This window comes from Chelonus insularis, unplaced genomic scaffold, assembly GCF_013357705.1.
Source record: "Chelonus insularis isolate UGA/USDA-ARS -01 unplaced genomic scaffold, ASM1335770v1 contig_128_pilon, whole genome shotgun sequence".
In the NCBI taxonomy this organism is placed as follows: domain Eukaryota; kingdom Metazoa; phylum Arthropoda; class Insecta; order Hymenoptera; family Braconidae; genus Chelonus; species Chelonus insularis.
In genome coordinates this window covers 364,758-390,940 of record NW_023276368.1, presented here as the reverse complement: position 1 = coordinate 390,940, position 26,183 = coordinate 364,758, and the positions used below count along the sequence as shown (strand labels likewise).

The 26,183-nt window shown below is 29.9% G+C and overlaps 5 protein-coding genes across 11 annotated transcripts in view; 3 read left to right on the top strand and 2 right to left on the bottom strand.

Moving 5' to 3' along the window:
- The first annotated feature begins 324 nt into the window (after positions 1-324).
- Positions 325-5,643, top strand: LOC118069739 (Golgi integral membrane protein 4-like). 3 transcript variants are annotated; one of them, XM_035088053.1, is made up of 7 exons: positions 325-507; positions 1,407-1,589; positions 1,667-2,139; positions 2,244-2,378; positions 4,008-4,423; positions 4,807-4,925; positions 5,048-5,636. In XM_035088053.1, exons 2-7 carry the CDS (start codon positions 1,409-1,411, stop codon positions 5,101-5,103), a joined length of 1,380 nt encoding a protein of 459 aa, XP_034943944.1. In that variant the 5' UTR covers positions 325-507; positions 1,407-1,408; the 3' UTR covers positions 5,104-5,636. The 3 variants fall into 3 exon arrangements, with proteins under 3 accessions (XP_034943944.1, XP_034943934.1, XP_034943953.1); XM_035088043.1 differs by lacking the exon at positions 325-507 and adding an exon at positions 809-1,252 and having other exon boundaries at positions 5,048-5,643; XM_035088062.1 differs by lacking the exon at positions 325-507 and adding an exon at positions 1,088-1,230 and having other exon boundaries at positions 5,048-5,638.
- A 1,890-nt stretch (positions 5,644-7,533) lies between these two features.
- On the top strand, positions 7,534-9,729 carry LOC118069755 (chitinase-like protein Idgf4). Its single transcript, XM_035088073.1, has 6 exons — positions 7,534-7,674; positions 7,853-7,975; positions 8,091-8,344; positions 8,421-8,721; positions 8,953-9,115; positions 9,198-9,729. Exons 2-6 carry the CDS (start codon positions 7,855-7,857, stop codon positions 9,658-9,660), a joined length of 1,302 nt encoding a protein of 433 aa, XP_034943964.1. The 5' UTR covers positions 7,534-7,674; positions 7,853-7,854; the 3' UTR covers positions 9,661-9,729.
- Positions 9,730-10,002: 273 nt separating this feature from the next.
- LOC118069064 (chitinase-like protein Idgf4) lies at positions 10,003-11,780 on the top strand. Its single transcript, XM_035086921.1, has 5 exons — positions 10,003-10,161; positions 10,231-10,484; positions 10,577-10,883; positions 10,980-11,139; positions 11,220-11,780. Exons 1-5 carry the CDS (start codon positions 10,038-10,040, stop codon positions 11,695-11,697), a joined length of 1,323 nt encoding a protein of 440 aa, XP_034942812.1. The 5' UTR covers positions 10,003-10,037; the 3' UTR covers positions 11,698-11,780.
- Positions 11,781-12,540: 760 nt separating this feature from the next.
- On the bottom strand, positions 12,541-15,183 carry LOC118068535 (uncharacterized; the record flags this gene model as incomplete). Its single annotated transcript, XM_035086011.1, has 1 exon — positions 12,541-15,183. A coding segment is annotated over one exon (798 nt), but the record flags the coding sequence as incomplete, so codon positions are not given.
- The window catches only part of LOC118068449 (uncharacterized), a 28,018-nt gene continuing 16,984 nt past the window's right edge, over positions 15,150-26,183 (bottom strand). Inside the window, exons 7-14 of one of the 5 annotated variants that reach the window (XM_035085869.1) lie at positions 21,967-22,121; positions 21,774-21,827; positions 20,812-21,086; positions 19,488-19,643; positions 16,174-16,365; positions 15,800-16,052; positions 15,548-15,731; positions 15,150-15,330 (exon numbers count right to left, since the gene is read on the bottom strand). In XM_035085869.1, coding sequence (XP_034941760.1) covers positions 15,184-15,330; positions 15,548-15,731; positions 15,800-16,052; positions 16,174-16,365; positions 19,488-19,643; positions 20,812-21,086; positions 21,774-21,827; positions 21,967-22,121 — 1,416 coding nt within the window. In that variant the 3' untranslated portion in view covers positions 15,150-15,183. The remainder of the gene's footprint in view (positions 15,331-15,547; positions 15,732-15,799; positions 16,053-16,173; positions 16,366-19,487; positions 19,644-20,811; positions 21,087-21,773; positions 21,828-21,966; positions 22,122-26,183) is intronic. The other 4 variants (XM_035085876.1, XM_035085901.1, XM_035085892.1 and 1 more) reach the window with 4 other exon arrangements.

The following is a 26,183-nucleotide window of genomic DNA, read 5'->3' as shown; positions in this document are numbered from 1 at the left end:
CTTAAATTTTTTCTTGTTTGTCAATTTTTTGTGCAGAACATCAATAATCATCTGAATTTCTATATATTTGATAAATAATTAAGTCAAATTTATTGATAAATATTCATTTTTATTATATTTGTGGCCATTAAAAAATAATTCAACTTAATAAATATGTTTATGAATAATTGATTGGTTTTTGTTTTTCGCGGTATTTTAATTAAAAATTAACAACCAATCAAAAAATTCTAAGGCTAGTAACTATTGAAAAAAAAACTATCGATTGTGTTTGTTGATTCGATTTTATGTGATTATCGACAACTTCAGTTATGATACACGACAGTTTAGTGTTTCTAACCTGAAGAGTTTCTTTACAACATTTTCATTCTGATCACAAACTCACGAAAATCTGGTTTGACCGGTGCATAAAGTACAAGTTGGACCAGTGAGACGACAAGTACGTCGTCCCTTTCTACCTGGATGGTAAGGATGAAGAGTTAAAAAACATCAATCTGTTAATTTATTAAGGTATGTATAAATTAGGACAACAAATTTCTATTTGAAACTATCGAATGTTTATTTATTCATTATTGAGAAAATTTAATTAGTGTACAAAAAATTGATTGAATTAAACAACTTAAATTAATTAAACCTATATTTGTCCAAGAATTTTCAATTAACTGTAAACTTTACAATTAACTGGTGAAGTAATGATCCTCCCCTTTACTTTTTCTCTAACAAAAGTAATACCGTGATTATTGTAATATTTTTAACTTTCACTTATCTGACTTTCAACCATCTCAATGCTGATGGTTTGTCTTGTTAGTGTTTGTATTCTATTTAATTGAGTAATAAGAGTTGTGAAGATCTCAAACAATTATTCGAAACAAGGTATAGTGACACTTCTCAACCGAAACAATCTAATACACGTGCGTCAAAATTGACAATCAGCTTACTAACAGATTTAATCAAGTTTAGTGAGATATACAGACTGTATAGACATTTCAAGACCACGATGATACATACAATATTATATTGTACACTTGTAGATATAAATACGTAATTGCATACGTGGACAAGTAAGCCTCAATAAAAAACAAACATGATCATAAGTTCATGTCACGAAAGGCTATTCGACAAACACATTTCTATTTATTTTATTGCATATTCCATTGTACTATATTTGGCTTTAGCTTTTCTCTCATTATTCTATGTAATAACAAAAAAAGTGTTGAATTGTGCTCTAAAAAAGTAAGTTATTCAAAAAAAAAAGGTAAATTTAAATTTATTCTTTACATCTAAGGACATTATTTTTTTTTTTAATTTTTTGATAAAAAATCTTTTTTTAATTTTCAATCTTTTGTTTTTTGTTTCTCAATTTTTATTTATTTAAAAAAACTAAATTAATATTAACAATATGTTTGCAGCAATGAACGGCACCCGGCTCGGAAGAGGCCGTGGCGGCCGTCTAGCTGTCTATGGAGGTTGTGGGATTGTTGTAATATTACTAGTATTTCTTTATCGAACTGCCACCACAGAGATGACGAGACTACGAGACCTTAATATTCAATGTAGTAATCAACAAGAGGCTTTAGCAGCACAGCTTCAAGGTATACCAACTAATTGTTTAAAAAAAAAATAAATATTATTTTTAGTATTTGTTTATAATTATAAATAAATATTTCAGTCATTTTTGAGTACAAAGTGCGCTTAGAAAAATCATTAGCTGAAGAAAAAAATTCAAATGCAGCAGCGAAGCGTGAACTTCAAGAGCGTGCAAACCGAGAAAAGTCTTTGAGGGACAAAGATAGTCTAGAAGCATTGTCGAGGTACAAGTCTTTACAACAGCAACACAAACTTTTACAATCAGAGATTCAGGATTTGCGCGATGAATGTGATAAAGAGCAAAAGCGAGCTTTAGAAGAGGCTAATAAGCTTGAATCAACTCTACAAGATCTTCGTAGCAAGCTTAGAAAAGAAGAAGAAAAAGATAAAAATTTGGAGCATCTTAAAAATAAATATATCGAGTTAGAAATAGATAAAAAAAAAGTAGATGAAAAATATTCTGAGTTACTTAAAAATACTGGAAATACTGATAATACTGTTGAACATCTTCGAAAAGAAGTTTTCCAACTGCAGAGAGAACTTGAAGAATCCAAAGTTTGTATCAAAAATTTTCATTATTCTCTCTTTTGAATTATTTTTTTTTTTTTACAAAAGAAGATTTTTTTTCATTAATCATACTTATTATAATTACTTTTTAGCTATCTTGTAAAGGAAAAGACATAAGTGTAAACTTTGCTGATTTGAAATCCAAAGAACCTGCAGCTGAACTAAGTCTGAAAAAACCAAGTGGAAATAGCATCCCAGCAGTGTCATCATCTCAACAACCACAACAGGTAAGTCAACCGAGTAACAACGTGGATAACAGTCCTCAACCTATTCAAGCACCACGCAGACAACAGATAGTTGAATCTGCCGAAAATCTGGAAGGGAATGATGGTGAAAGTAATGTTCGATTTATTCAACTGAATGGTATTGTTGTACCTGCTGATGCTAAAGAAATTAACAGTCACTTGAGAGTTTTACCACCTCCATATGTACTAAATGATATCAATAGTAATAAAAATAATAATGATAATAAGATGTCAGGCACAATTCAAAAACCAATGAAATCTGACAACTTAGACGAAAGTAATAATGATAACAATGTAGTTAATGGAGTATTACCAATGCCTGGTCCAATTCAAAATAACGATTCGGGTAATCAAAAACCTTCATCAACAATGCAAAATCATTCTGAGAATACAAAAGCTCAAAGTCCTGATGAATCTTTACCTGATGAAAAACAGCGAAATATCCAAAGTCCTCTGAGGCTAAATAAATAAATTCTATCTAACAAAAATTTCATTATATTGAAATGAGAGCTTTATATTGAATGCTGTTTAAATATATTTTTTTTTTAACAAAATACCATTATGAATTTGGTAATAATAAATATAATAGATAGAAAAATTTTTTTAAAAAAAAGATTGCAATTTTAATTAAATATAAAATCATTATTATAATGATTGCATTTATTAACAAAATAGGTAATGATAAAATATTTTATTAAAGTATCGAAAATAAAACTATCATAACTTAGATAATAATACATGAATTTTTAATTGTACATAGAAAGTACTTGCAAGCATAATATTTAGTCGGGATTCGAATAAATTTAATCTTGAACTATCAGTAGTAAATAATTCTATAGAGGAATATGATGTGGCAATTTAAATGCTTAACTGCAATAAATTATCTTCATTTAGTGCTAACATTTTATCATAATTATAATGCATAATTTTTATTGCATTAATAACTATTAAACTATGATCTGTTTTTAATGAGTTTATATTTTTTTTTATAATCAACAACTTTTTTTGGCTAAAATGATTTTATTTTTATTCATTTGTTTATTTTTAGTCATTTTATGAAATATCTTTAGTGCTAATATAACTATTTTTATTTTATAATTTGTAATTAGCCAAATTAACGCGTATAGAATATACGTTTGCCTTTTAAATGTGCCTGTACTTTTTCTGTGTTACTTAAATAATTAATAAACTGTTATTATTTTTAATCGCTACCGTTTTGTTTTTTAACTCGCACCCTTTTTCTCTCTCAGTTTATTAACGTTTATCAATTTATATATTTACTGCCATCTGCTCCTATCATAACTTGTTATTAAAATATTGACAAAAAAAATACTTTTTAAAATTATTTTAAATATTCTGATTTGACATTTAACTCAATATCTACGCATGACACTCCAGTTTGTAGTTTTAATTTATATGGAAAGTAATATAATCATTTCTATTGTGTATTCCTGCTTGCTTGATTATCACAAAGACTTGTGTAAGTAAATTATTATTGCAATGTTAGTTTAGATAATGGTAGTTGATAATTATTTTCTAAAGCACTGTAAAAAAGAATATTATTTTAAGAAATTATCTTTCTTATGAGCTACTTTTTTTTTTATCTTTCAGAATAATTCTCTATCTACTGTAGCAAAAATGAGCATTGGGAATTCAACAAAATCTAGTATGAATTCATCATCAACTACTTCTGATAAATTGCCTAACGTAGTTGTTCCCATGAAATCAGTTTCACGAGGAAAATTGCCTGAAGGAGTACCACCCATTCCAAAGCTAGTTGATCCAAAATTAGACAAAGAAGAATTAAAGATAACGAATCCTGATCGAATATCCCCAGTGGATGATGGTAAAAATAAACAAGGGAAAAATATTGAGAAGCAGAAAGTATTTGGCAATATCGGACATGAGGGTATAAAGCACGTGGCTGATCAGATCCTTGGAGGACAAGAGAATCCTCTTTCTTACAGAGTTAAGCCGGGTGTTCAAGAGATCGGGGACGAACCCAATAACTTAAAAAAACAAGTGGAGTAAGTAAAACAAGCATTACTTTATTTATTAAATTTTTTTTTTAACTTATTAACTGAACATTTATTTAATAAAAATAGTAAAGGATTATTGTTTATAAATTTTTTATTTAATTTGAACATTACATATAGGCTGTAGGATTTTTAATTAAATACCAGATTATAATCCAGTCAAAGTTATTGAGAATCAATTTAAATAGTTAAATTATTATACATCACCTATCACAAAATTACATTAAGGTATCAACATTTTCACTATAAACTCGTTTCAATTATTGCTCCAGGACATGATATACGATTACTTTCATTACAATATTTCGCTTAGAAATTATGGTAGTAATTTATCAATGTGAATATTAATGTTATAATTATTTTATCTCCATAAGGTTCGAAGAAGCAATAAACGCTGGCAATGCAGATCAATATGATTATTATAACAAAGATATTCCTCAAAAGAATAGCGAAATTAATTTAGATGAAGGAGAAGAAGGTGAAGAAGAAGGAGGTAAATAAGATCAATATGATTTATTTTAGAAATAATTTATTCAATAAATAATTGTTTTATTTGTATTTCACAAACTGACAATTGTTTAATAAAATATTTACTCAATATTAAATAAATTTCAGATGAAGGAGACGATCCACTTGAATATCAAAACAACGGCGTTGATAAAAATGAGTGAAAATTATTTGATTAATTAATGGACTTGTTGTAAAAGTGTAAAAGGCTAACATTCCTATGGATCGAAGCTCAAGCCAGATTCACTTGTACATACATATTATTTTACCAAGTCTTCTTACAATCGAGATATGCTCTCATTTTATAGTGATAATGACTTAACATTAGTGAAAATTATGATTAAAAAAAAATGTAATAATCAGAGAGATAATTATATAGACAGTATTTTTTATATAGCTCTAAAATGACTGATAAACAGATAAATGAAAATTTGATTGATCAAATATTTCAACTGGTTGCAATTCGACTGTTACGAGCACTTGCCTATAAGACTTTATCACGTTGATTGAGTCCTTGAAAAAACACATTAGATTGTCAAGAATATTTATCTATAACATAGCCGTTGGCTCAATCGTTACAATTCGCAATCGTTGAATATAATATGCATACAACACTCACGTACATATGTACTTATTCATTGTCAACGATTTGCAAACAAGATCAAGAATAACTGACTAAAAAATAAGAAACATTATTATTATGAACATGATTTATTATTCCTTACAAATATAGATACCTTACGAAAGTCAACCTGATTGTAAATAACTTTTTTTTCATAATAAAAGATGAATAACATTCAGTTTTTGTCGATTTTTTTCCAATTCAATTATTAAGGAAAATTATAATTGACAAAGTATAATATTATTACAGATTGGAATGACTAATAATAACCACAACTTAAAGTATTATTTAAAAAAACATACGCGTTTGTTTTGCGTTTCATTGAGACATGACTCAGAGAATTATATAATAAAATACTTAAACCAGACGATATCAAATCTAATTCCCCTCAACATTTTAGCAATTATTTAACTCGCAAGCCCATTTTGCTGTTATTTAGATGTCATAAATCGCTTCAATATGAATTAAACATAAATAACATTCAGCTACGAAGATAAAATGTGATAACTAGGAACATAGATAAATCAATAATGTTTTCTATGATGTATTTCGTTAATTTACTTAGTGAAACCTTTCTAAATTGTCATGATTGGATATCAGGTCGTTTTCACAATTGTTTTTGTAAATATTGCCAATGTATTTACCATTACCCCAATATGATGAAAAAATAACAAACATTATCTGTCCTTGAAGCAGGAAGCTCTAAAAATTAACGTAGGTAGAGAGTCAGGTAATTATTTAATTGAAGGGGAATTAAAACATTATTAAGCTTCTTATTAGTTAATTAATGGATGAAAGACTCGGATAAAGATGATTTTTTTTTCTTTTTATTCCTCTTGAAAAAATGATTTCTCTGAAATCGTGATTTTTTTACGTAAATAAATATATTTTGCTTAGAATCAATGTTGAAACAATATTAATTATTGGAAATTCATGTCTGTATGTGATTTTATTCCGTACTAAATGTATCTGACTCTGAGGTTATCAAAAGTTACTTTTATGGATAATAAATTTCGCGTAAAAATGAACTGCTCATGATGACAGTAAACAAGATGACGAATATTCTAGAAATCATTCATTATGATTATCATCATTAATACAATAACAAAAAATTTGGAAAGCAATTTAATGAAACAATATTTTGATAATTCATCAATAAATATTTCTCAATTTCTAAGTATTTATAATAAAAAAAAAAGAAACCTGTTTAAAAGTTTTTATAAAAAAATGATAAAAAGGAAATGAAAAAAGTTACAAGATGTCGAGTATTACGTCCAAAATGAGTCACTGCAAGATTAGTGAAATCAACAAGAGCTTTGTGAGAATTACCTTATGGTAATTAGCAAATATAAAAAGATGGAGAGAGTTAACAGACTGCATATGTGTGAGTCGTCATGTTATCCTTGACTTGGAATTGACTAAACTATTTGCATACTGATGAGACACTGGTGGACCCTCGTGATCAATACCTCCGTTAAGACATCAATTTGTTTTCGACGTTTGAGGTTGTATTGACAATGATTCAAAAAACACTTTCGATATGTAAATGAAATTATAGATAGCTGTTGAATATTTACCCATCAGAGATTTTAAAATTCCTGCAGAAAAAAAAAACAAACATTCAATATTTTATAAACATTCTCCGAAAAGTATTATCATAAAAAATGGGATAATTAATTTAATTTTTTTACGTTGTTTGGGTTTTTTTTCTTATCATACTGAATGATTTAAGAGTGTGGGAAGTTCTTTTTATTCAAGATCGCAAGACCCACTGACTTTTACCCTCGTGTAAATCTCATGCTATCACTAAACCCGGCTGCTCTGATTACACACGAGTCTATTATCTACTTCTCAGTCCACCCTCATCATTTTCTCTTTCTCTCTTTTCCGTTACTCTTTGAAACATTCCAAACTCTGCTCTGAATTCAACAAATACATTCAAAACTTCTGTTATGATGTCTGGAGGAATAGATGTTGTGGACCAATTGAAACTCATACTGACGTAATGAATAATCACCATCCCCACTCCTCTCAGGTTTCTGAGGTATTATTGCCTAGTCTTTGGATCGTGGACACTCTCGTTTCAGATGGTATTCTTCTTCTGAAGTGTACGGTAAGAAAAAAATTCAGTCGTTGGAACTTGTAATAAAAAATTAATTCTAGTGCTATTTGTTGTGTAAAATAATAGTTTTTGCTTTTTAGAAAATTATTTTTAAAATTACTTGTCAACGTTATTATTTTTCTAATTAAAATCAATTTGAATTATCTCATTGTTTCATTTTAATTATTAGAAATGAAGACGTTGGTTTTTGCGGTAATTGCCGCCTTCGCTATCAACCTTGGAGCAGCTGTTGATCCTCATGAACACAATAAAGTTGTTTGTTATTGGAATTCAACATCCTTTGAACGTCCTGGTAAAAAAATTATTTTCAATTTATTATTTTTTGATTACAAATTTAAAAAATCAATTAACTAAGCATCATATAACATTTTAATTGTGTTGGTTAATTAATTACATTTTATCTATAGGCCCTGGAAAATTCCAAGTTGAAGATTTAAGACCAGCAGCAAGCCTTTGTACTCATTTGATTTATGGTTTTGCGGGTATCAACGCTGATAGTCATGAAGCTATTCCACTGAATCCTAATCTTGACACCGGTGCTGGATATGCATTTTACAAATTTGTTACGCAATTAAAGAGAACATTCCCAGATCTTAAAGTTTACTTGAGCATTGGAGGTAATGCTGATCCTGATTCAGAAACTCACAAATATTTAACTTTGGTAAGAAATTTATTTAATAATAAAATACAAATACATAGAGCATGTGAATACAAATTATTAAAATATTACTATGTAGACAGAAACACAGGAAGCCAGAAGTAAATTTATTCAATCAGTTGTTCGTCTTCTTACCGAGTACGAATTTGATGGAGTTGACCTTGCCTGGGAATTCCCACAAGTTAAAGTGAAGAAGAACCGTAGCACATGGGGAAAAATTTGGCATACTATTAAGAAACCATTTGTCTCCAAGTTCAAAGATGAAAAAGAAGAAGAACATCGCAATGGTTTTACTAATCTAGTACGAGACCTCAAGGCTCAATTGAGAACTAGAAACAAGGCTCTTACTCTAACAGTCTTGCCACATGTCAATGCCAGTGGTACGTCATCATTTCTAAAGTATAATAAAATGTTCAAATACATATTCGAAATGAAGCAATGGAATGAATACAAATTAGGATTAAATTAAATTATCAACTCACTGCTTTGATGTCAATTTGGTTGTTTACTCACCTGAATGACTCGAACTTTTATTTAATTTGAAAGAAATGTTTTTTTTTCATCAATTCTTATTCAAGAATTTTCTATTTATTTTGTATTTGTGGTTTCAGTTTATTATGATGCTAGACTAATAGCACCCAACCTTGATGCTGTTCATTTGATGACCTTCGATCAAGTAACACCTGAACGAAATCCTAAAGAAGCTGATTTTCCAGCACCTATTTATGAGAGTTATAATCGAGTTCCTCAAGACAACGTAGATGCAAGCGTGAGGTATATAACAAACAATAAATTCAAATTGATTTCTATTCCCCAGAAATGGTATATTTATCTAATATTGTCAATTATCACTTAGATACTGGTTGGAACATGGAACTCCCGGTGGAAAGATCGTCGTCGGTATTCCAGCATTCGCCCGCACGTGGAAATTGACATCAGATAGTGCAATCTCTGGAGTGCCGCCAATTGTAACTGATGGACCAGGTGCTGAGGGACCTCATACAACTACTCCAGGTCTTCTATCTTATGGAGAAGTATGCGCACGTCTTACTGAGAGTTCTGTGGGACGTCTCAGACGTGTGGGTGATCCTTCTAAAAAATACGGCAGCTATGCTTATCAACCTTACAACTCTGATACTGGAGCTGATGGTATCTGGGTGGGATACGAAGATCCAGACACCGCTGGCAACAAAGCAAGTTATGCCAAGGCCAAAGGTCTCGGTGGAGTGGCTATTTATGACTTGTCTACTGATGATTTCCGTGGAACCTGCACCGGAGATAAATTCCCTATCGTCCGTGCTGCTAAATTGAAGCTTTAATTTTTTAAAACATAATTTATTAATCTTTATTACGATCAAATAATAAATATTTACAACATTTTTAAGATATTTTTCTATTTTCTATGTAGCTGATAAAGAGAAATATTTTTATAAATATGTATTATCATTTATACTATATTTGCTGGTAAATTATAGAATTTATGTAATAATATTTGTCAATGTCAACAATATACAATAAAAATCATTATTTCTTCATTTTTGTCTTATGAGTCATATTGATAAAATAATTTAGATTTAACTATCTCCAATTATCACTTATTTTATTACTATTCATAACATATAAATAAAATCCAGAACTTTTCCACAGTCAAAACTGAAAAAATTTCTGCATTGAATAGCTATCTTTATTTTAAACAATGAAACAATTCATACGAATTATTTTTCTCGGACTTGTGGTTCGTCTTGGAATTGCTGCTGATCAAGCATTCACTCCTGACAAATTTGTTTGCTATTGGAATTCTAGTTCTTTTACACGATCTGGTATATATTTTTTTGATTTGTTCAAAGCATTAGGATTACTATTTTTTATAAACTTTTATTTATTTACAGGCCCAGCAAAAGTAAATGTAATGGACTTGAAACCAGCATTGAGTCTTTGCACTCATTTAATCTATAATTCTGCCGGAATTAATTCTAGAAATTATGAAGTAGTTTCTTTAAAACCTAAAATTGAAACAGACTCTAGTCGAGGTCTGTATAGAGATATTGTTGATTTGAAAAAATGTTTCCCTACTCTAAAAGTTTACTTGGGTATTGGTGGAGGTGTTGACCCTGATTCGAATTATGAAAAATATTTAACAGTGGTAAATAATTTGTTATTAATTAACTTTTTAAATCAATAATTAAAATGACAATGAAAGAGTTTACGTAAAATTATAATTAATAAACTTTCTAGGTTGAAAAGTCTCAAACAAGAAATAACTTCATCACCTCAGTTATTAAGTTTGTAACAGACTTTAATTTTGATGGTGTTGATCTTGCTTGGCAATTCCCGCCTGTTGATTCTAAAAAGTCAGAAAACTCTCTTACATCGTCTCTTGTAAATTATGCTAAAAGTTGGATAGGACGTGGTGCTTTTAAAGATGAAAAAGTAGCAGAACATCGAAAAGGTTTTTCTAATTTGGTTTGGGATCTTAACTCTCTGTTGAAACAAAAAAATAAGGCACTGACACTCACAGTTTTGCCACATGTCAACGTTACTGGTGAGTGATTGAGACAGCTATACTATTACTCATTAGTTCCGTCAACAAATTCATCAAGAAACGAGTTTTGTAAATTTTTTTCCCCTTTTTTTTAAGCGTATTACGACCCAAAGATTTTAGCACAAAGTCTTGATGCTATTCATTTAATGGCTTTTGATAAAGCTACTCCTGACATAAACCCTGAAACCGCTGATTACCCGGCACCAATTTATAGTAGAGATAATTTCAAAACACAAAGTATTCATAATGACGTAAGGTGAATAATTAGTTAAAATTTTGCTTCGTTTCTCAATTTTAATTAAAGACCTTTGGATACTATATTTCAATAACTTTTAGTTACTGGACCAATCAAAAAACTCCCAACGAAAAAATTGTTATTGGAATTCCAACACATGCTCGCACATGGAAGCTGGGTAAATCTGATTCACAACGTAGTAGTGGAGTTCCACCAGTCGCTGCTAATGGTCCAGGAGATGAAGGTGTAGTTTCATCTATTCCTGGCTTTTTATCATATGCTGAAGTATGCAACCGTCTGAACGATAAATCCAGCTCGCTAATTAAAATTGATGATTATTTAAATAATAAAAATAGCTACGGAAGCTATGCTTACCGACCATATAATCCTAAAAGTCAAGAAGATGGTATATGGATCGGATACGAAAGTTATGTTTCAGCAGAAAACAAAGCCCTTTTTGCAAAAAAAAATGGACTTGGAGGTGTTGCCATTTGGGATTTATCGAACGATGATGTGCATGGTACTTGTGATGGAAATCGATTTCCAATCACTAGTGCTGCTAAATTTAAACTTGCTTGAAAGAATGCAATTCTTCATATAAAAAAATTACTTACGTTGTAAATTTAATGGCTAATAAACAGAATTATTAAGTAAAAATGTTACTTTGGGTTGAGCAATTGATTTTCCTATAGTACTAAAAAAAATTAGATTATTTACTAAATAAAAAATTATCAGAGAAGTTATTTTATTTTAAAAGATAACACTTTATCTTCAGAACAAAAAACGCCCCAAATATAAGATTAAAATATTTTAAGTATTTATGAAGATGTAAAATAAGTAAATATTTGAAATTGCGAATCTTTTTCGAACATAGTAATAAAACATTTCGATATATCCTACAGATCGTGGTTGATTCCTAATGTTCCAAGGGGAAAAATTATCATTGGAATCCCAACATTTGCTCGTACATAAAAACTGAGAAAAACGATTATTGAGGCAACATCCCCAGTTAAAGCAGATGGTCCAAGCCATGAATGATGACTTACTGCCACTTCTGGTTTATCATTATACACTCAAGTATGTAATCATATAGAAAACCCAACTGATAAATTTAAAGTTGTTGAAGACTTCTTGAGCAATAATAAAAGTTACGGAAACTACGATTTCATGACCTAAAAACAAATTTGGAATACATGTGGATTGCATATGAAAATTCTGTATCTATATGAAATAAAGCTAACTACGTCTCTAAATCTAATCTTGGAGAAGTTGCCTTTTGGAATCTGTCTACCGATGATATAAATGGTCATTATACTGGGAAGAAATTTCCCCATCGTTAATTTAATTTTCTGATAAAGTTATACATAAAAAAGTAATGATAAAAATAATTAAAATACTAAGTATAAATAAGGATTCAATAAATGAAATGAATGCATTTAATGTTTTTGTAACATAATACATATGTACATCATACATTTCCGTGCAATCTATATTTTAATAGGTTCACTTGAAACAAAGACATTGTGTGATTGTGTACCAAAGGTTCTTTGCAAACAGACTAGACTTGGTATTAAACATTATTAGAATGTAAGATGGCACTCGGTGGCTTAGTACACTGGTGTATGGAGAATACTCATTCTTCATTCTCAATGAAATATAACTTTTTTTTTTTTTCATAAGTTTCTCTAAAACTTTAAAACAATATAATGCACGATGAAAACACGTACATCACATTTGATATAAATAAACTGTTCAAGTTTGAGTTGCTCACCGTGAAATACACTCTATTAATACTTAGAAAATACTGGGCGTGGTACTTGGAATAGCTTACATTTCTGATACAGTTAATAATTAATAAACTTTCAGGAGAAGGGCACTCATAACATGTTGTATAATCAATACTTTATAATTATTTATAATTATGAATAACATTTTTTTTCATATTCTTATCTATTTAATTTGGTCAACAAGATAAATAATAAGATATTGCGCATCTTCTTGACATATTCCTAAATCCTATAAGGGAGTTTTGTTCGCAATTACGATCTTTCTCACAACAGCTCTCGACATTATAATTCACCACGAGCAGTAATGGATCATTAATAGGAAAGTGGAAGAGATGGGAATCAAGTAGGAAATAATTAGCTAGATGAAAAACTCTTAATTATTCAAAATGCGGTCAATAATTATCGCGAAATCAATATTACTCATTAAATAAATCGGTGGCAATAAATCAAATTGGCAGATAATTTGATGATTAAATTGTTCGTTATTTATGATTTATAACCCAGAATTCAATTGTCAATTTTTAGAGATATTTAATATTTATTAAAAGCAGTAACGTAGTCTTTGAAGAAGAAACTATATTCATATAATTTTAAGTGATGGTTAATATTAGAAAATTTTAATTGTTCTTTATAAAAACAGATGCAATAATTTAAAAAATAAAAAACTATGATGATAAAAATAAAATTTAAAAGGAAATTACAAGCTATTATGAAACTTGAAAATAATAATCCAGAGTTATCTATGCTTCAAGAGTGACATGATCTCATTTTTTACGCTTGAATGTAATGTAATTGTTGTATAGATATAGCAGTAACAAAGTCTTGCTTGGTATAAATATTTCAAAAAATAAAATAAATAGTGTTCATAGTTTCTTCTTTTATTTAGACAAAGATTCAATTATGAAAGGACGGCTTTTCATTATAGGCTGATATAGGTAAATGTTTCACATGTTCGATTTAAATTTTATAAGAGATTTGAAACCGTAAAAATATTTATGTCAATAAATTTTTCATATGAAATATCTTGAAAATAAATTTTTGATAATTTTAAAAACATGTATTATATAGAAATAAAAGTTGTCTAAAGTCATAGAATTGAAAAAGATCGAAATGCGCTTAAATGTTGGGATAATAGCTAAAAGTAGGAAGGAGGAAGAGCAGTTGACGACGGGGTTTTTTACTACAATCAAGTTTGTAACGAAAGTATAACTTCTTGTTATACCGAAGAAAAGTAATCAATTTTGAAATAGAAAAGTAATTAAAAAATGATTTATCTCATGATGTATTAATACTTAAAATTACTGACATCTTGCAATTATAGTTACCCAAAGCTCTAAATTTTTATTCATGATTCATAAATAGTTTGCTGATGAAAATATTCAGCAATTTTATATGAAAAATAAGTGACGGTTAATGAATCTTCAACTCTAAAGATATTTTCTATTTCAAAAGTAATTTTTTCTCTTCATTATGCAAGACTCTACATGATGGAACATCGTTTGACATTGTACCTACAATCTTGGTCCACATTATTAATGCTAAGTACTTTGAGCAGCCTCTCTGTGTCTTTAAAGTGAGTGTGCTTGCTAGCTAATGTCACTTTTTTCTTCTTTCGCGTTTTCACTCGTTTCCTCTTTCTACTTCGTGATAAAGTCAATTCAAAAATCTCTTCGAGTCGAAGGCGAATAGGCCAACCACTTTCACTACCAGAATGATCATCAAATGGTAATCCACCAGTATAGTAGGCCGTTTCTCCAGGATTAGACCGTTCGTCAATTGAAAAATCTGACAACTTAATCGGTATATTGTCATTCAATGATGAATCATAAATGCGTACTGGTCGAGCTAAAGAAGATCTTTTTCTCAAAGGCGTTACAGAAGATATTGGACTTGATGATTTATTTCTTCTATTTGTATGCCTTTTCTCTTGATAAATAATGTCATCGTATTGCGGGTAAAAAGACTCAGACTTTTGATACGAATGTGAATAATTCGTTAAGACAAATCGTGATTGAGATTTGCTACTTTTACCATAATATTTGTCGTTATCATAGTTGCTTTCAATTGTGTTGTAATTGGAATTGTACAAGTCGTAGTTTTTTTCATTTTCCTTAACACTCGCTGTGTGTCGACAGTATTCGGTACACTGAAGGCAGTCATAATACATCTCAGAGGTATTTCTATGTGTTGACATAACTAAACTTGTGTCCGTTAAAGGTGTTTGATACTTGAACTGCTCGTTAATCGAATCAGAATAACTAGCTTTGTAAGGTTGGTGTCACACTTCCTGAAGGAATTTTAAAGGACATAAAATTTCTCGGAATCTCACATCACCTTCTTCAGTAACATGATTGGAAGATTTCGTATCTGCTGCACATCGTACCATTGCTACTCCATCCACTTCTTCGCTGATTTGAATCACAATCTAAAAAAAAAATTATTATCAAAGAATTTTACTTCATAAATAAAAATAAATTGAAAAAGTTTTACCTTATAACATCATTCTATACTACATTATTTTAACAATTGAGAAATGGAAAAATCTTTCACTTGCTTATCACATTTTCTATTCTTATTTTTTGGAAAAAGTTTAAAAATTTAATTGAAAAATTTCTGAGATATTGAAATAAAATAAAACTCACTTGATCACGAAGTAACGTCACTTGATCTGATAATTGAAGATTCCTAGTAACTTGTAGAGTTTTTTGACCTGACTCGATTTTCATCACATAGGCACTAGGAAAATAACCAACTCTACCACCTAAACATTTACCCTTCCACCAATCTTTTTCTGACTTGTCAATCACTGTGACTTTATAACCAGCTCTGAAAAGAACCAACAAATTAATTATTTAATTCCAACTACTCAATATAAAAATGTATTCATCACTTACTTTAGATCAAGTTCATCCCGGTGACGAGCATCAAAATTATAGAGAACGACGTAAAGATTATTAGGAGGAAGAACTCGTTTGCCAGGTAAATTCAAATGGTTCTGATTGTTCGTGTGGGGTGAAGGACAAGGTGAAGTACTTGCTGATGAGTAGGATTTGTCATTGTCGTCTGGAAGTTCCATGCTAGACATTCTAATTGCTCCTCGACCTTGTCGGGCATGAACCGAATGACTGTGACCCGAACTACAAGGGGCTGAGAAAAAAAAAATCCCCAATTAATTTTAAATGCTCCATTAAATTGCCAATCATTCAAGTGCGATAATATCTAATGATGCAGATACTGAATTGTCAATTATTTCAATTGTTACACTTACATAAACGGTTGATACTGCCACTATCTGAACGTCTTGGGGGGGTTCCATCCTTCTGGGTTATATAATAGTCCCTTGGACGATGACGAACATGGGCAGATCCCTCTGGAGAATCTAAGCTGAGACTCTTCATTCGCAGATTCAACCTCTCTCGACGGCGTTGTGGACTATGCGGTGCTTCGTGTTTCATGATATCTATTATGAGTCAGCCCTTCTTCCGTTTGATGCTCGACGCTTGATGTCGTCTAACGTGCTTTTTGATCATTCCGATCCGGAGACTCAAATTATTTCTCATTTTGTTCGATACGAATTTTTTTTTAAAATAATTAACTGCATTCAACTACAATTATTTATAACTTTCGATTGAATTTCTATTTTAATTTTAATTTCATTCCATTAAATGAACAGAAAAAACGAAAAAATTATGAATATTTTTAAAAACTGAATTTTTAAATGTTCAGTCAGATTTTGAACTTTAATGAGTCTCCGGTGACTGGTGTGACCATTCGACTATTGATTCTAATCCACTATGTGCAACCTTTTGGTTGACTAACTATTTTACGAGCAACTACAATACCTCTCTGGCACGTTCGACATCAGCCCCGAACACGAATTTGGATCTTACGCATAATTTTATAAGCATAAGATAATCACAGACACAAATAGACAGATACAGAAATAGACAGTCAGATTGAGATAAATAGAATTAAAAAGAGAAGAATTAAATTTATAAAATTCCGCGTAGCTCGTCTTACGTGCCACATGGTATAATTAATTTATTAAAAAGAGATAGAGATAGGAAGAAAAGAAAGAATGAAAAAAGAAAAGAAAAACATCCTTTAGGACACGACTCGATTAAAAATTTCAATAATTATCATGAATTATCATCAACCATTTTTATCATATTTAAAAAATATTTATAAATTATAATAAACTTCAGGAGAAAACTGTTTTATTTACATTATTTACAAAATAAATAAGACATTTTAAATGAAATAAAATTAAAAAGAACACTCTTCACTGTATGTAATTGATTTTTGATTAGGCAGTGAATATTATATCACGAGACACTGAAATGTCATGATAACAAGATTTGATTCAGATATTAATGAAGTGAAATATTAGTTAATTAACCCCTTCATATTCTACGACCACAATAATGAAGATCATATACGTTGTTTGCTCTCCTATTGTTTGCTTCTTGCCTTATCGTATTCATGCTAGTTCTACATTTAAATACTAATTCAATCAAAGAACTCTCAAATAACAGAATTTACTCGAATACAATCACTCTGACACAATTAATTTCTAAGTTAAGAAATATCAATTTAATTCTTTTTTTTTTTAATTTAATAAGTATTTAAATACATTGAAAATTATTTTTAAACTTTTAATTATAATTCGGGTCAACATTTGACTTAACTTGAAAAGGGTTAATTAATTAACAAACAATCTTGCTGATATCTTCTTTCATAAATTGGTTCGAAAATAAATAGAATAAAATCAATAGTACTTTTGTGAGAATAATCCATGGCCTGATATTGATTATCAGTCTGAATTGAAAGAAACGGCAAACTCTCCGGATTACACGCTAAAGATCGAGTGCTTGCAATATAATTTAGAGATCATAAACAATAATGATTATTAAGATTGGCTTTATTAAGCCAAGCAAAGCATATATAAATGAAGAACAACGAGTGAAGCTCATTTGCGAGTAGAGGTCAAGTGGATGCTCCAAGGTTGGAAAATGAGGGCTGGTCCAATCGAGAATAGTGTTAGACTAGGTCTCTGCTTTTAACCTTCAAGAGTTGATGTGCATCAGAGCGACATTAATTAGACTTGATTAATTAGAACGATCGTTATCCTCTGTTGTTGTACCAGGTGCTATTCAAATTTAGGATTTCATCGAATTTTTTTACCACTGGCCTGTCTCTTGAATGGTAACTTTGGCAATGATGACGTTGCTTCAGGATATTCGGAAGCCATCAATACCAAGGGCGTGCCTGAGGGTCGTGTTCCTGAAGAAGATCCTCCCCTGCTAGTTCCTAATCCAATTCAATGATATACAATGATATTCTTTTTTTTACCTATTCTTGGAATTATTACAATCTCTTTCATTTTTACTATCATTGATCTTGAATTAATCGAATTGGAAAATTTATTTTATCATATTATAGTTACGGGAAAAACGAGCAAATATTATCATAGGGAGCTATTGATGACTACTTGGATTACGTATTTCTATTTCTACAAGTAATCAAATTTCGTAAGCTGATCTAGTAGTTGTAAAAAGTTCTGAAACTTGTTATTTGATTGTTTATCACTATCACTAATTAAAGAGAAAGTTTTATTGCTATTTTAATAAGGAATAATATCTACAAAATATATAAGTATATAAGAATATCACGTGATAAAAAAAAAGGACAAAAGCACTATCACCGTTTCTTTTTGACGTTGCGCTTACGACGCAAAGTCGAGGACGACTTCGGTGACGAGATTGAGGTGAAAGGCTCTTGAGCCATCAAAATCAGAGGTTGGCCAAATGGTCGTGTGCCTGAAGTGGATCCACCGCTTCCGCGTCCTGGCCAATTCCAATTTACAACAAAAATAATTTTGTCTGGTCTCTCGTTTAAAAATCAGAAGACAAAAAAGAAGAAAGATACAACCAAAAGCATTAAAAGTATTCAGCCATCCTCAAACTTATCAAGCAGAAGAAATGAATGAACTCTTGAATTTTTCACTTTTTATCCTGCATATCAAACTAATTCATTCCAGTTAGTTGAATCAACTATCATAGGGTTCAATAAATATTTTCAAAGGTTTTAAAAGCTTTGGAATAAAAGCTGAGTGTTGAAATGAATTTAAAAGCAAAGTAATGAGATGATATTTTAAGAAATATATTAAATAGTATAAGAGAGTTGATAGAATTTTAATAAAGATGATTTGAAAGTGGTGTTTAATGGAAATAAGTACGTAATCTGATATTGAAGATTGTATTTATTACTTAAAAATGTTTCCCAAAATTCCTTAGGTCAGATAAAAGTATCCGAGTGTTGAAATTGGACATTAACGAGGGACGAAAATAAGTGATACATTAAATTCACCCCCAATGGCAGTAGAATCAAAGTCATGATTACTCATTTATCTTCTTAGTGGCCTATTGAGACAAAGAAACAATGAGAATGATGAAGAAAATGTATAAAAGAAAGATAAATGTTGACTATAAGCATGAATAAAAGCATAAACGAGTCGTGTCCCTTGAACGTAGAAAGAATCTGAAAGATATCAATGTTAGTACTTGGGTAAAAGTGTCTTACCAGAGGTAGAAGAGGAGCAAGGATGGGAAGTAATTGTCCTCGAAGGTGGTCCAGCTGAGGAAAGATGATCTGCTGTTGGAGGTGTGGGTGGTGAGTTGGTTGAATTCCCACGAATCTCACCCGCTTGCTTCAACACCTGGTATGTAGCATCAACGCCTATCGAGAGCATCAAGTTTAAGTAACAACGAAACGTATTGAAACTTTGATAAACCTCTAGGTTGATTTTGTGAATTCATCCCTTCTCTCTTCCAACTGTTCTGTCTTCTTCTTCAAGTAATGATTAATGACTTGCTTTTAATAAAGGGGAAAGCTCAAATTTTGCTGCGTGCAAACATGTCTTTGCTTGTAGCACGAAAAGGGGTGTTTTTTAGCAGATTAGGATTGCGTCAGTAAGTATGATAAAAAAAAATGGCATAGTTTCAACAGTTTGCTCTAGGCTTTCTCTTTCACAAAGGGGACTTTGGTTCTTTTTATAAGCATTGTCATTAGTATTCGTGACGGCCAGTAATGTGTCATCAAACTAAGATTGATGGAAAAAATATTCTTTTATTATGTTAACTAAAATTTTATCAATAAATAATTATCAAAGCTTTCAAATTAATAAAATATTGATTTATTGTAATGATTCTTTTTTTTTTTCATAAAAAGAAAAATATTTTTTCATCAACTGAATTTTGCAATTATCGAGAAAGCTTTCTCAACATTAATTTATTATTTACTAAAAAAATTTCGAAAATTAAAACCAACACACTGTTAATGTTTTTCATCCAAATTGATATTAACTCAGCAATTTTCACCCACCGAAATATTATTTCTCACCGTAAAATAATAAAAAAAAAAAAAAAGAAACAATTCAATTAACGATCTTGACGATGATTAATATAGACAAAGAAACACATGAATAAAGAATGTATGAATATTTTGAAGTTAATTAAAAGATAGCAAGAAAAGTCATTAATGCAGATTGATGACTTCCTTTTGGCAGTATGTTAGTCATATATGTGTATAGATATTTGTTGAAAAAAAGCATAACTCACGAGAGACTAATTGGATTTGACTTTTCTACAATAATTGCTTCATAAATATCTAATAATCGAGGAGAAACACGCATCCTACAACCTCATCGCCGATTCGTCTTGTTGAAATAAATGTCTAAATTTTATCCAATAGTGTTATTTCAACCTTTACGTATTTTATTTGGGGATAGATTTTGATCTCCCTAGTTTCTGATGCGAAGCAGTATGTTTCTCCCCAGGACTCACGTCACGCAAGGATAATACAGGATCGAATCTTTATATTACTATTAAATTTATGATGTACTTACTCTGTTCCGTGGAGGGAGTGTCATCGACTGGTGCTGGAGGATTTTTCTGACGACGAAGTAGAGGAATACCACCACTACGTTTTGGTGCAAGACTAGGACAATTTGCTGGCTGCACTAGATTTATACAATCTGAATGAGCATTTGCCTTACATCCTCGACATCTGAGCCCTTGCCAGCTGTGACCTCGTAGCACCTGGCCACAGGCATCACATGGTGTTATCTTTCGATAAGTGTATTCTCGCCATTGGTGACCTCCTTCTGATTCCAAATTTTTTCTTGAAAAGGAAAGAAAAAGGTATGATAAGTTAATACAAGAAAAAAAAAAGTTCGCAATCTCTAACACTTTGTTGAGAATTCAACTCATTGCTCGAAAACTTGAAACTTTTACGAGTACTCAAGTTTTTTTGTTCATTTCCTAGATAGATTACTCATTCAATAATTGGTTGAAAAGCCACGCAAATAAAAAAAAAATTATTGCAACAAAAATATACGTAAGTGCTGTAAAGTGATATCGAACTTCCAAATGAAATTTATAAAGTTAAAATAATTTACAGTAAGAATCAGTTTCTTTTTCATCTTGAACTTCGAAATTTAATGAAAAAGTTTAGCAATAGAGTAGTGATACATGACCTCAAGTAGATATTTCAAAAATAATTTGTACAAATTATACTATATCATTCGACAGAAAAATCTTTTTAATAACCTTATCAAAATTTATGCAATTTATCTGAAATAAAATGTCGATCAATAAACATTTTTCTTTGATAGATTAATTTTTTCAATACTTAAAATCAAAAGATTATAATTTAATTATTTGGTTTCAACTTGAGTTGCAAACAGAGCATGAAAATAGATCAAATGATCTGAATTAAATAACAGAAATAACTGTATAGACAAATTTCATTGATAAATTCTACCATTGTCAAAAGTCATTAAATATTCTCCATTAGTAATTTTATTACCTGGACATGGCTACAACCGTAGATACTGCATGGTACATCGCCTGTTTTGCTGGCCTTTGTGTGAGCAAAGCAACAGACATTTTAGATTAAATTAGTAGGATGGAAAAGCCATTATAATATATTGATTGGTATTTAGGCATTAGGATACCAAGAAATTAACAAACAAATATGTAGACGAGAGTAAGCTACTTACTTATCAGAAGTTGGTGGAGTTGTTGGTGAACTTGTCTTAAGGCTTTTGAAGGCTTTGAGCCATTTATGTTTCGTACTTCCAGTTGATCCATTTGATAGTTTTCTGTTACTCACTCCTTCTGCTGGTCCTACGTCTCCAGCACCAAACAACTCTTTCTGCAAATTAAAAAATTCTTTTAGTAAACTAACCAACCAGAAGCTTTAGTAAATTTGTCAACATTTCTGAATAGGATATCTAATTATTTCAACATTACTCATTACACCAAGTTACCATAACTTCAATCTCAAATGTATATGCAAATGAAATGCCACATGTCTATCAAGCTGTTAATTATAACTAATCCTACTATATATCATAATTAATTAGAAAGACGAGGATATTTTCCAATTATCGATTGTACAATTAGCGAAGGTCACCAAAAAGGTTCTCCATTGCTTTCAAGCACCAATTCCTATCATACCAATTCTCAAATCGATAACTCTGATATTCTAAAAACCCTTTTTTTCTTATCTTTTGATCGTTATCTATTTCTAAATATAAACGCCTATCTTTCAATCCAATCATATCTTCATCACTTTGCTATCAAGTACAGCTGATATTGTTTTATCGCTTCATTGTTTTCCTATCGAAATATTGAACCAACCTATGAGCTGAGATGAGCTTCTAGTTAATTAAATTGGATATTATAGAATGATATTTGCTATCATGTAACTATCATGTAGTTAACAACCTGGACCAGCGATTTCACATGATTGTACTCATGATATCTATCAATTTCTCGGTGTATAACATTACACCCGGAATATTGTTATATCTATGAAATCATGATATTCAAGCTTTGTAGAGCATTCTGGTGTAAATATTGTTATGATCAGCGAGTATGAAAACATTAAATCTCTTGAGAGTAAATAATTCTTAATGAATATTATACTGGATATTAATACCTCCAATTATCGACAGTTTGAAACTAAATTAATATTCAATAAACATAATTATTCCATCGATGCTTTAATATCAGTAACTAATCCTAAAAGTGCATTTCAATAATTTACTTCCAATAATTAATTTATTCATTCATTTTAAATAACTTAACTAAAAGTATCAAAGTAATTTTACTAGGAAAATGAAAAATGTAAATTAATTTCTAATCAATAAACAATCATTTGTATGCAAATTTTAATTAAATCGTTTTAATTAAAATAAATAAGGAAAAAAATTGTTATTTTAAATAACTAAAGGTTTGATTTGATTATACGATAGCACGAGTGAAAGAAAGCAATACTTATTAGATGAACAATCAAGATGTGGAATGAGATTTACCTTAGACGCTGATATTCACGCAATTTACCAAATGATTACACCTGATGTCAAGTATATAATGCATCGTAATTGCGTAGGTTGGATTTATTTCTGTATATAGAAAGCAAGTCTGTTGCATGTCTATGAGATTGCGAATTGAAACTATCCTTTGAAATGACTATGACTAATGAGACCATAGATTATAGCAGTCATGCAATATTAAATATATATAACTTTCTACACAAAATAATCGGTATCTTACAAATGAAAATCTAGTCATAGAAGATTTGCACGTGCACAGCAGCACATAATATGTATATTTATACGATATATATCTTCTGTCTGGTATCAACCATGCGCCAAGTGAATAAATCCGCGGATGGTCAGACATGCTTAAATTGTAGCACAGCTGTCTGTATGATTAAAATATCTTTTATGTTTGGATAACACTTGAAAATATGTATGACAGTGTTTGATCGATGTTAACCTCAATACAAAAGCCTTGAAAAAACAATTACACCTTTTTTAAAATATTTATCTAAGTATTTTTTTTAGCAATTTTTCTCTTCTTTTGACCAATTAAAATTCTTAATAATTTATCACACACACTGCTGGACCAAAGCCAATGATAATAACTGTAAAACACAAAATTTGATTAGTTGAAATAAAGTGTGCAAAAAGTGAATAAGAGTAAAAATAATTCTGCGAGCTAGTCCATTCAGAGTGTTAAACTAACTGTGTCAGATAAATTTCACAGCAGTAAATAAACATTTGAAATGAATTCAACACTTCATAGACACTTTGATAATTTAATTATTCTTTTGTACTAACGATTCGTGTGCGTAATGTTGTCCAGCCCATGGTTTAATTTAAATACTTTGGTATCGATGAATCCTTTCCTGACCTAGCTTGTGATACTATAACAGGGATGGATTTTCAGGCAGTTGTCGAGCGGTTTGGTATGACCCAGATGTAAGAGCGCATGTCGTTAACGATTGCGCGCGATATTTATTTTCAATGAATATTTTTTTATATTTTATTGCTTTCATCTGTCAAATCTTGTATTTAGACTTTTATTTCATACCTCATATAATTTTATATTTTTTTTTTTTTTTCAAGTTTATTATGAGTGACAGGCATTTCATCTTAACATTTAGCACACTTTGGCTACTGAACAAACTTTCTCCTAAAGCCTTCTGTCACTCTGATAAATTTGAATACTCGACATCAAATTTTGAGTTTATTTGATTAGGATTTAGTTTATATTATATTTTCCTTTCATCTTCACATGTAGTTTGCTTGAAATAAATTTATATTGACTCAACATAAATGATTGATATAAGAAAAATCTTTCTACTTGTTCAAGAGCTTAATTTTTTGTATTTATTCAACTTTAATGAAACTTGAATTATAAAAAGTTTTCTTGAATAATAAAAAAAAAAAAAATTTTTTATGAAAAAAAAATTCAAAAGAATGAAACAAGTAAATGAACTCTTTTGTAATCTTGTAAATTATTTGATTGTATTCCTTAACCTTCCCTTTCTTTTCCTCATTTTAACTCCCCCTTTTGTTATCGTTTATTCCTCACATTCAAGATACAGACTAGTTTGTTGAAGCATACACTTAACTTACGAACTTGGCTACATTGGGGAGGCTTAAAAGTCTCGTTTGACACTCGTTCTCTACTTGAATGAACAATGGACCCAAAAGTATAGACGAAGCTTAAGTATGAGCTAATTTTAATCAGCTTTATTTTTTTTATCTTATCAAAAAAATAATTCACTTTTATCTCTTTATGGTCATTTAATTATTTATCTATTGAAATATTGTATATTTTTCTACTTTAAGTACTTTATAATTCAATTTCTACCATGTCTATTCAAGTTTTAATAACGTTCAAATTCTTTTAAAAAATATTTGAAAAAATACTGTTAACTCATCAAGAAGAAATTTAATAACTCACGTAAATAATACAATCTTTCTTTTTATCCTTTACTCAGTATTCTTTTTCAACTAACTCATTTTTACCTTTGAATTTCATGAACTTTATCTTGTAGTTATTATTTTTTATAGAACAAAAAATTTATCCTTGCAATTAATAATAACCATGATATTCTTCAAGATTTTTTAATAATTAATTAAATACATAAAATTGTATTTTAAAAATATTAAAAAGATAAAATTTCTAAAAATGTTTCTAAAATGTTAATATTCAAAAAAAAAAAATTGTCATGAACTAAAGAAAAAAATTTAACAAATTTGAACAATTTTCAATTCTTTTTGTAAAATTCTTCAGTATAAAAACGTACACGTTAATATTTCAGAAAAATTATTTAGGCTTTTGATCTCCATAAGTAACTTAATAACTCATAGAAATAATTAAATAATTTATTTTGCAAACAAAAATTGCCAGCCTTTATGAATAAAAAAATTAATTGTGTATTGCAAATAATATTAACTAATATAATAAATAATGTGGAGCAGGAAATCGATATTTCTCCATTATATTATCCATCATTGTTATTTAAACGTGGGTTTTTCTCACTACTTTAATAAATCTACTACAAAACTAGAGCTTTTCCATCAACTTCTAGGTTTGGTTTATGATTAAACGTTCCTTTCTAGTCATCGTTCCTGTCTGAGCTATCCTTAGCATGATTCTTCTTCATAAAACCGAAGATACATTTCTTAGGAATCCTTTAGACATGATCTTCTGGTCATAGGCATGAATAGTTTGCCACAGGTGAATAACTCCAACACTCTTTATCGAGACTGTCTATTGACCCTAAGAAATAATCACCAAGATATAAGCGATGGCAAAAAAGGATCTTTTTCTTCATCTCAATCACTAAATCCAGGCCACACAATAGCTACTCACTTACTAAGCTTTTCAATTTTTCAAAGTCTATTTCATCATC

What these genes read in the sequence shown, in the direction of transcription:
- LOC118069755 (XM_035088073.1), top strand. Translation starts at nt 7,855, where the DNA reads ATGAAGACGTTGGTTTTTGCGGTAATTGCCGCCTTCGCTATCAACCTT. An exon ending in AACATCCTTTGAACGTCCTG is followed by an intron (nt 7,976 to 8,090) that starts GTAAAAAAATTA and finishes TTTTATCTATAG; the next exon opens with GCCCTGGAAAATTCCAAGTT. An exon ending in CTCACAAATATTTAACTTTG is followed by an intron (nt 8,345 to 8,420) that starts GTAAGAAATTTA and finishes ATTACTATGTAG; the next exon opens with ACAGAAACACAGGAAGCCAG.
- LOC118069064 (XM_035086921.1), top strand. Translation starts at nt 10,038, where the DNA reads ATGAAACAATTCATACGAATTATTTTTCTCGGACTTGTGGTTCGTCTT. An exon ending in ATGAAAAATATTTAACAGTG is followed by an intron (nt 10,485 to 10,576) that starts GTAAATAATTTG and finishes TAAACTTTCTAG; the next exon opens with GTTGAAAAGTCTCAAACAAG. An exon ending in GCCACATGTCAACGTTACTG is followed by an intron (nt 10,884 to 10,979) that starts GTGAGTGATTGA and finishes CTTTTTTTTAAG; the next exon opens with CGTATTACGACCCAAAGATT.
- LOC118069739 (XM_035088043.1), top strand. Translation starts at nt 1,096, where the DNA reads ATGTCACGAAAGGCTATTCGACAAACACATTTCTATTTATTTTATTGC. An exon ending in AACTTAAAAAAACAAGTGGA is followed by an intron (nt 4,424 to 4,806) that starts GTAAGTAAAACA and finishes TATCTCCATAAG; the next exon opens with GTTCGAAGAAGCAATAAACG. An exon ending in AGAAGGTGAAGAAGAAGGAG is followed by an intron (nt 4,926 to 5,047) that starts GTAAATAAGATC and finishes AATAAATTTCAG; the next exon opens with ATGAAGGAGACGATCCACTT.